The sequence below is a fragment of the Adelges cooleyi genome, unplaced genomic scaffold, assembly GCF_023614345.1.
Source record: "Adelges cooleyi isolate 19-005CV unplaced genomic scaffold, UGA_ACOO_1.1 ACOO_flye_CR_arks_rails_tigmint_CR_PRNA_574, whole genome shotgun sequence".
Taxonomy (NCBI): domain Eukaryota; kingdom Metazoa; phylum Arthropoda; class Insecta; order Hemiptera; family Adelgidae; genus Adelges; species Adelges cooleyi.
The window spans coordinates 9,337,783-9,348,662 of record NW_026096268.1 but is presented as its reverse complement, the minus strand read 5'-3'; the positions used below and the strand labels follow the sequence as shown (position 1 = coordinate 9,348,662).

Here is a 10,880-nt window from a genome sequence, read left to right as displayed (position 1 = left end):
CCCGGTGTACAGCTTTCAACAACACTCTAATCTACATAAATTCCATTGAGAAATTTACACAAAAGGGTCAGAAAGGCATCCTTTTATATTGTTTGTGCGTATTCCTCCACCTGCTTTATCACAGTAGTCCGGATTACCACGGACCAGGTAACATGCGTGAAACCGTTATATATATATTTATACATATTGGTTTTTAGTCATTTAAACGTTTAAATCAATAACTTAATTTTTACTCGGCGTTAAACCTCTTTAAGTAAATAATATTGTACGATGCAATTTGAGAGTTTAGTTAATTCACTTAAAGGTACGACCGACCCTTTTGCCCTTTTGGGCGGTTTTATAAAAAGTCTCTAGGGATATTTTATGGTAGATACAGGGTAGCTTCCTGTCCTGGCTAGAGTCCCTTAATTTAGCCCTAGAAGGCGGACAGTCGTGGGCGTGAGCGACTCATCGCACGGCACCGTAACACTATCATATGATTTGTGCACACAGACGTTTTTTTTAACTGTTACACTGTTGATTGTTTTTCAGACAAAAAATAACAATGCCCGCTTGCAAATGTTTTAGCTGGGCTATGGTATTGTAATCATATGCAACTTATACGAATACACAATCGTTTAGGGCCACAGCTTGATCTAGTTATCACAAATGTTCTTAATGTTAAATGTTACTTCTGAAAGTAACTCACTAATACCTTTAGATTATATATATATATCATCCTGCATTAGTAGTTGAATATCTATGTTATTAGTTCTTTCTAGTCTGTGATGTAAAGAATATTACTTATGCAACCTTTGAAATTAAATAGAGATGTAAAAAAAACAAATTGCAATGCCTTCATTAAAACTGAGGGTGTATAGAAACGAAATGTTGTGTAAACAAATGCAACAAAAAATATTCACATAAGTTGATGGCACCCGAAAAATTAAAAGTATTTGAAAAAACTCACTATAATTGTACTAATAGTTAAAATGCAAGACTCAGGATATTAAAAAATATGCACATTAGATCATAATCCGAAAGTTAAAAGTATTAGAAAGAGCTCACTATGATAAATGATTGTACTAACACAGTACAAGATTCAGAATGTTTAAAAATCTTTTCGTTACATCTCGGTACACAATTAAAAAAAAAACAAACTATTAGTACAAATTTTTACTCAGTTCTTAACATTTTCTTAATTTAATAATTTGATTAAAAAAGACCGGATACAATAACTAGACTACATAATTCATATAATATAGTTTTTATTTTAAAAACAAAAAAACAATTTCTTTTACAATCTTAGAGCTTGCTTAATTGGTTTGTTTTGGGCTTTTATAAACAAAAACCGTTCAGTCATGGATTTTACATAGTCTGTTTTGTAAATTTTCCTAGTGATTTCCTCAAATCTTTTTATATCTATGCCCTCTAAAACAGATACAAAAACGAACAAAAGTTATATTATTCCTACTTATTAATTATTATATTGTTATAGAGTGTAAACAGTAGTAATTGCAGAGTAGCCCAGAAACCAACTGTAACAAAACTTGGTGCCTCGAAACCAAGGAAAACTATTATTACACAATAGAGTTAATATATTTTGTGATTACCTCGATTCATTCGTATCAATTCATCGGATGTGAAATTAGCTTTCATAGTTGCACCATTGTCAGGCCAAAGCTTGGTTAATTGGTTCACAAGTACTTTCTGAAGATTAGGACCTACTAAGAGCTCTAATAATTCATCGAAAACGGATTGTATAACCTGAAAAAATGTCAAAGCCTGTCGTTAAAAACGTCTAGGTTAATACAGCGTAATATCTTAAAATCTATGTCGATTTAAGCATTATAACCATAAAAAAGATTTAAAAAAAAAAAATTCAACTATTAGTCAAAAATCTTCTGCGATTATATTACATTCCCATACCTACATTTTTGTAAGTTACTCAATAATTAAGCATTTGTACAATGAAAAAATTGTTACAATAAGGCTATTACAAAAAATAAAAATAATAATTACCAGCTGACCTTAATTGTATTTAAAAATGTTAATACAATATAGTTATATAAATAAAAAAGTATTTAATTTGTGTTCAAACATGATAGTTGTAGTACAAAAATTATTTTTAAAAAATGAATTCATAATGAACCTCTCTAAAATAGCGAGTTGAAAGTAATTAATACATTTTTAAATAATAAATGGTGCCTTATGAATTATGAAAATATTTTTTTATAAAAGTTTTGTACTAAAATTGTCAAGTTTGAAAATTAATATGTGATTTCGTGTGTATTTTAACAATTATTTTATAAAGACATAACAGAGCAATTTGCTTATTACATTAGTTTGCTATTAATAACAATATTTTAAAAAAACAACTACAATTTTTAAGATTTTTTCTGTCTTTGAACACCAAGATACAAATAACAAATACTGTTTTATTTAAATTTTTCCACTATGAGAAAAATACAATTTTTAATTTAATAAATTTTGATGTTCAAAGAATTACCATCACATGTATAGTTGTATCCAATAATGGGCAAAATATAAATTATAATTGATTTAAAAAAACAACTGGGATATTCTGGATTAATTGTTTTGGTTTTTATGGACAATATTACTGTGACTATTTTTAAAGTTTTAAGAATTTAGAGTTAGGATAGGAGGGGAAGTGCGGTTGGGAAATGCGCGTAGATAAAACTAATACTGCACTTTCCTCCTACAGACTACAACACACAATATAATAACCGGATGCTACTAATTTTAGATCACTGTGGGTAATATGTTTGTTATTTATAATAAGTATAAGGGGGACGGAAAGCGTCAAATATTGCGTATCCTTTGCTGATTAATAAATAGCGCTTTCCGTTCCCCTTAAATCCTAATTAAAAAAACCAATTTTTAATTATTGTAACAACAGGGTTTTCATTTTTCTAAATTGGAAAAGTTTCATTATTATAACTTATCATAAGGAGTTTTTGTAAAATCAATAAAAGTAGGAAATACAATCTTATTTGAAATGTATATTACTATACAACTATTCGAATATTCAAATTTTTAAAAATAATATATATATGTATATATATATATATATATATATATATATATATATATATATATATATATATATATATATATATATATATATATATATATATATATGATTAAAACATCAAGGTGCTACTGTAAAGAAATTAAATAGCTTAAACATTTTATTCCAAAAACAACTGCAAAACCAGATATGCTGAGAAAAACAACTCGTTTGTGATAAAAAAAAAAATAAATGGACGGCATGAGAAACTTAGTATTTGCTTACATTACAACTAATAGACAAAATACAGAATCAGAATGTTTAAAAATCTTTTCGTTATTTTTCGGTATATAATTTTAAAAAAAATGAATTATTATTAATTAATTAACATAAGTTTTTAATAAACATAATTTTATGTGATCTAAAAAATTAAAAGTATTAGATTTAGTTAAGGGCTGGATATACAATAACTAGAATACATATTTTATATACTATAGTTTTATTGAAAAAAAAAAAATTTTGCTTTACCGTTTGGCATATAACATGTTTATTAGCCTCTATCATCTTTTGATTTAGGTTCTGCATAAACGATAACCGTTGATTCATACATGGTTCATAGTCTTGGTCATTGCTTTTACAAAATTCCCAGTTAGTTTTCCCAAAGTGTTCTACACTTATGCCTTCTAAAACAATACAAAAACGAATAATTATAATATACATATTACATTGTTGTAGAGTGTGTGGGTACAGTAGTTGCAGAGTTGGCTAGAAACCAACTGTATAAAATTTGGTGCCTCGAAACCAATGAAAACGAATATTATACGATAAAGGTAATATATTTTATAATTACCTTTTTCAATGGTGGCAATATCCGCTGGAGATAAATAATGTTCTATATTATAACCTGTGTCACTCCAAAGCACGTGTAATGCATGCGCAGAAAGATTCTCTTCAGTAACAAGTTTGAAAAACTTTCTTAATTCGTTGTACACGTTTAGTGTTAGCGGATAATACCTCGAAAGCTGTCATTAAAAATGACTAGGTTAACACAACGCGTTATTTGTAAGTTTATATCGATTTGTGCGTTAAAAGCACTAACATGAATTTGAAAAAAAATTCTACTATTGGTCTAAAATGTTCTGAGATTATAATAATGTATTCTGGTACACAGAATACATCTTACATACTTAATCTCACCTTGTATTATTTGTAAAAAAAAGAAAATATGCAGAACGCAACAGTTATGACTATTACCATTTATTTTTGGTACATTAAAAATATAGTTTTTTATTAAAACAAATTTTGCGTTTAGAAACTGATTTACAAAATAAAAAAAAATCGGATTTCATATTTGGCATTTTACCTACATTATTGCAAGTCACCCAATTAATTAAGTATTCGTGCAGTGAAACAAATAGTTTTGAAATAAATTACCAGGTGACCTTAATTGATATTTATAAATGTGTACTACTATAATATAGTCTGAGCATACATATAATATTATTTAATTCGTTTTCAATCATGATAATTATGGTACAAAATATTGGAAAAAACATATTCATAGTGAACCACTTGTTAATTTAGGGAATTGAAAGTTAATTCATAATTTTTCAAATAATAAATAGTGCATTATGATTTATGGATATATTTTATTCTAAAAGTTTTGTACTAAAATTGTCAAGTTTAAAAAATTAATATGTAAGTTTGTGTGTATTTTAACAATTACTTTATGAAGACATAACAGAGCAACTTGCCTCATTACATTAGTTTGCTATCAATAGCAAATTAAAAAAAAAAGAAACAATTCAAATGTATACGATTTTTACTGTCTTTTAACAAAAAAGATACGATTACCTCTTTCTCCTTATCGTCGTTGGCAACACTTAGAATTACTAAGTAATTCATTAGGAAAGTCATATAAACATTATGTATTTTGCGTTCATTGTTTCTTCTTTATAGACTTGAATCGAACGAAACAAAACAAAATTGCTTAATAATGCTATACAGTACTTGGTTTCAGAGTGAATTTTCGAAGAATAACACGTATATAAACATATTATATTAATGGTATTTTATCGGAACATATGTTATTAATACACAATCGCTCAGGGTCACAACTTGATCTAGTTATCACAAATGTTTTAATGTTAAAAGTTACTTCTGAAACTAACTTACTAATATCCTTAGATATTATGTATCATCCTGCATTAGTAGTTGAATATCTATTTTATTAGTTCTTTCTAGTCTGTGCCGTAAAGAATATTACTTATGCAACCTTTGAAATTAAATAGAGATGTAAAAAAAAACAAATTGCAATGCCTTCATTAAAACTGTAGGGGTGGTGAAACGAAATGTTGTGTAAACAAATGCAATAAAAAATATTCACACAAGTTGATGTCACCCAAAAAATTAAAAGTATTTGAAAAAACTCACTATGATTGTACTAGTAGTTAAAATACAAGACTCAGGATATTTAAAAATCTTTACGTTATATTTCGGTACACAATTTCAAAAAAAAAAAACATAAATTATTTTTACCAATTCTTCCTTAGTTCTTAAAATGTTTTCATTTCACTAATTTGATTAGTTAATGACCGGATATACAATAACTAGACTTTATATTTCATAACAGATTACGAGTACATAAACTTTACGAACTAAGATTATTATTACTGGCAGTTGGCACGACCGTTTAAACATGTCTACGAAATATTTTTGGGCGGCCATATTCTGTGTATCTTAATTCTCAAACTACAATACACTTTTCCATGTCCTGGTATTTTCAATGCATGTTTCGTGACAAATGAAAACCACAATAATACATTTATTAGTATCATTACTTTTTTTATCACTCAAATGACCTACCGTATTATATCAAAATGCTCTCCAAAATTTACCGCCCGAGTCCCAAGCCCCCCCTGCTCCCCCCCCCTAAATACGTCTCTGCTAATAGGTATTCGTCATTGGTTTACAATTTATTTAATAAATGGTTTTACAAATAAATCCTTATAACTAAGTTATATTTATAAAACATGTACAATACATAACTGTACAAAACATGTATTCGTTACAATTATTATACAGTATCTGATCAATTAATACCCACATATCGGTGTACAGCTATCAACAACAATCTAATGTACACAAATTGATCATTTAAACAGTACATTTATACAGAAAAATCTGTGCCTTTGTCTCGACCACACTAGGCTGGCTTCTTTAACCCATTATTGATTATTTTTACAAAACATGTGTAAATCCAATTTTAAATGCAAAATGTACGAATTTCTGTTACATGTTTGAAATATTATGAAATATTACATGTTTGTCTTATTAGAATTTGCAAGGTACAAAGCAATTTCGTTCAGACTTTTGTCTTTTTGTGTGCACACACGCTATCGAAGGATTTGTGCACACAGATGTTCTTTTTTTATCTGCTACACTGTTAGATTGCTTTTCAGACTCGATCATAGTTTAAAAAATAATAATTCCCGCTTGCAAATATTTTAGCTGGGCTATGATATTGTAATCATATGCAACTTATATGAATACACAATCGCTCAGGGTCACAACTTGATCTAGTTATTACAAATGTTTTTAATGTTACTTCTGAAACTTACTCACTAATACTAATATTAGTCCTTAGATTATATTATGAGTCGTCCTGCATTAGTCGTTGAATTTCTATTTTATTAGTTCTTCTAGTCTATGCTATAACTCGCATTACTGCCGTTTGTCAATTTAGTGTACATTTTTAGTTGAATTATAATGTCTGAATTAAATTTAATAACTGGCCAACGAGGCAATTTATTAGTTTTATTTAATAATTGTAAATACATCTAGGATATTACTTAGTTATTTTTAGTCTATGCAGTAAGTCGCATTACTTATGCTGCTTTTGAAAATAAAAGGAGATGTAATAAAAAAAATTGCAATGCCTTCATTAATACTGTAGGGGTGGTGAAGCGAAATGTTGTGTAAACAAATGCATTTAAAAATATTCACATTAGTTGATGTCATCCAAAAAAATGAGAGTATTAGATAAGACTCACTATAATTGTACTAACAGACAAAATATAAGAATCGGAATGTTTAGAAATCTTTTTGTTACATTTCGGTACACAATTTAAAAAAAAACATAAATTATTATTAAAATTACTTACTCAGTTCTTAAAATTTGTTTTATTTAATTACTTGATTAGTTAAGGACCGGATATACAATAACTAGACTTTATATTTTATATATTATAGTTTTATTGAACAAAAAACATTTTCTTTACCAATTGGCAATTATTTCACGTTTTGATTTTTAGTCTTCATATACGATAACTGTTTATTCATGCATGTTCCATAGTCTTGGTCATTGCAACAACAAATTTTCCAACTAATTTTCCCAAAGTGTTCTACACTTATGCCTTCTAAAACAATACAAAAACGAATAGTTTTAATATACATATTACTTGTTGTAGAGTGTGTAGGTACAGTAGTTGCAGAGTTGGCCACAAAACAACTGCCTAAAACTTGGTGCCTCGAAACCAAAGAAAACTAATATTATACGATAAAGGTAATATATTTTATAATTACTTTCTTTTATAGTGGCAATATCCGCTGGAGATAAATAAGTTTCTACGTTATAATCTGTGTTACTCCAAAGCACGTGTAATGCATGCACAGAAAGATTCTCTTCGGTAACAAGTTCGAAAAACTTTCTTAATTCGTTGTACACGTTTAGTGTTAGCAGAGAAAATGTCGAAAGCTGTCATCAAAAATCACTAGGTTAAGACAACTTGATATTATAAAGTTTATGTCGATTTATGCGTAAAACCATTAACAAGGTTTTGAAAAAAAAAAATTCAACTATTGGTCTAAAATGTTCTGAGATTATCATTATGTATTCTGGTTCGCCTTACATATAAAATCTTACATACTTCATCTCAACTTGTATTATTTGGAAAAAAAATATACAGTAATGACTCTAATCATTTTTTCCCCCTATTAACATTAAAGTATAGTTTTTTATTTAAAAAAATTTTGCCTTTAGAAACTGATTAACAAAATAAAAAAACGCCGGATTTCATATTTTGCATTTTACCTACATTATTGTAAGTTACTCAATTAATTAAGTACTCTTACATTAAAACAAATAGTTTTAAAATAATTACTACATGACCTAAATATATTTAAAAACTTTAATACTATATAGTAGAACACATATAAAATTATTGAATTTGTTGTCAAACATGATAATTTTAGTACAAAATGTTTACAAAAAATATACTCATAATGAACCAATTATAAAATTTGGGAATTGAAAGAAATTCATACATTTTCAAATAATAAATGGTGCATTATGATTTATGCATCTATTTTTTCTAATAGTTTTGTACTAACATGTTTAAGTTTGAAAATTTATATGTATGTTTGTGAGTATTCTAACAATTATTTTATAAAGACACAACAGATCAACTTGCCTATTACATTAGTTTACACAATCGCTCAGGATCACGACTTGATCTAGTTATCACAAATGTTTTTAATGTTCAATGTTTCATTAGATTGTATGTATCATCCTTTATTAGTCGTTGAAGTTTTATTTTATTAGTTATTTCTAGTCAAGCGTAACTCGCATTACAGCTGAATGTCAATTTAGTGTAAATTTTTGGTTGAACTATAATGTCTGAATTAAATTTATTAACTGGCCATTTCGTTAGTATTACATAATAACTGTGAACAACAAGAATATTACTTATGCAACCTTCAAAGTTCAATGGAGATGAAATAAAAAAAATTTGCAATGCCTTCTTTAAAACTGTAGATGTAGAAAAACGAAATGTTGTGTAAACAAATGCAATAAAAAATATTCACATAAGTTGATGTAATCCGCAAAATTAAAAGTTTTAGATGTAGTTAAGGACCGGATATACAATAACTAGACTACATATTTTATATACTATAGTTTTGTTGGAAAAAAACATTTTCTTTACCATTTGGCATCTAATACGTTCATCAGCATTCATCATGTTTTGATTTTGGGTCTGCATAAACGATAACCGTTTTGTAAGCAAATGCAATCAAAAATATTCACACAAGTTGATGTAATCCAAAAAATTAAAAGTATTAGAATTAGTTAAGGACCGGATATACAATAACTAGACTACATATTTTCAATATTATAGTTTTATTGAAAAAAAAAATTTTCTTTACCGTTTGGCATCTATCACGTTCATCAGCATCTATCACGTTTTGAATTTTAGTCTTCATAGACAATAATCGTTGATTCATACATGTTTCATAGTCTTGGTCATTTCTTTTACAAATTTCCCAGTTAATTTTCCCAAAGTGATCTACACTTATGCCTTCTAAAACAATATAAAAACGAATAATTTTAATATACATATTATATTGTTATAGAGTGTGTAGGTACAGTAGTTGCAGAGTTGGCCAGAAAACAACTGCCTAAAACTTGGTGCCTCAAAACCAAAGAAAACTAATATTATGCGATAAAGGTAATATATTTTATAATTACTTTCTTTCATAGTGGCAATATCTGCTAGAGATAAATAAGTTTCTACGTTATAATCTGTGTCACTCCAAAGCACGACTAATGCATGCTCAAAAAGATTGTCTTCAGTATCAAGTTCGAAAAACTTTCTTAATTCGTTGTACACGTTTAGTGTTAGCGGATAAAATCTCGAAAGCTGTCATTAAAAATCATTAGGTTAGGACAACGTGATATTATAAAGTTTATGTCGATTTTTGCGTTATAATAAAATGTTCTGAGATTATAATAATGTATTCTGGTACACAGAATACATCTTACATACTTAATCTCACCTTGTATTATTTGTAAAAAAAAATATGCAGAACACAACAAAATTTTTGCTTTTAAAAACCGATTTGCAAAATAAAAAAACGTAGCATTTCATATTTTGCAGTTTACCTACATTATTGTAAGTTACCCAATTAATTAAGTATTCGTGCAGTAAAACAAATATTTTAAAAAAAAATTACTTGATGACCTAAAGATATTTAAAAATTGTAATACTATATAATTGATCAAATATAATATTATTTAAACAATACAAACATGATAATTTAAATTAAAAAATATATTCATAATGAACCACTTATTAATTTAGGGAATTGAAAGAAATTCATAATTTTTCGAATAATAAATAGTGCATTATGATTTATGGATATATTTTATTCTAAAAGTTTTGTACTAAAATTGTCAAGTTTAAAAAATTAATATGTAAGTTTGTGTGAATTTTATCAATTACTTTATGAAGACATAACAGAGCAACTTGCCTATTACATTAGTTTGCTGTCAATAGCAATATTAAAAAAAAGAAACAATTCAAATTTATAAGATTTATACTGTCTTTTAACAAAAAAGATACGATTACCTCTTTCTTCTTATCGTCGTTGGCAACACTTAGAATTGCTAAGTAATTCATTGCAAAACATATAAATATTATGTATTTTGCGTTCATTGTTTCTTCTTTAAAGACTTAAATCGAACGAAACAAAACAAAATTGCTTAATAATGCTGTACAGTACTTGGTCTCAGAGTGAATTTTCTAAGAATAACACGTATATACACATATTATAATAATGCTTATTTATTGTAACATATGTTATTGACGATTAAGTAGATTGTTTTTGTACAATACTTGGTTGTTGTGAACATAATATCTTGCGAACAAACAAAATACGGTCTTTATTTTGATCGAATAATATTTTTTTTGGTTAAAAAATGTTTTACAACGATGGATTTTTTTTACTGTCCGTAGCATTATAATTAGTTTTGCAAAACTAATGTGATATCAAGTAAAATATCTTGATCACAAATCGTAAAACATTTTCTTTT

The 10,880-nt window shown here is 27.2% G+C and overlaps 1 protein-coding gene across 1 annotated transcript; it reads right to left on the bottom strand.

Annotated features, from left to right (window-relative positions):
• Positions 1 to 1,276: 1,276 nt before the first annotated feature.
• LOC126843149 (uncharacterized) lies at positions 1,277 to 10,576 on the bottom strand. Its single transcript, XM_050580506.1, has 8 exons — positions 10,417 to 10,576; positions 9,537 to 9,708; positions 9,215 to 9,369; positions 8,995 to 9,045; positions 7,595 to 7,766; positions 3,539 to 3,693; positions 1,593 to 1,746; positions 1,277 to 1,410 (listed from the first exon to the last, which is right to left on the bottom strand). Exons 1-8 carry the CDS (start codon positions 10,501 to 10,503, stop codon positions 1,277 to 1,279), a joined length of 1,080 nt encoding a protein of 359 aa, XP_050436463.1. The 5' UTR covers positions 10,504 to 10,576.
• Between the last annotated feature and the right edge of the window lie 304 nt (positions 10,577 to 10,880).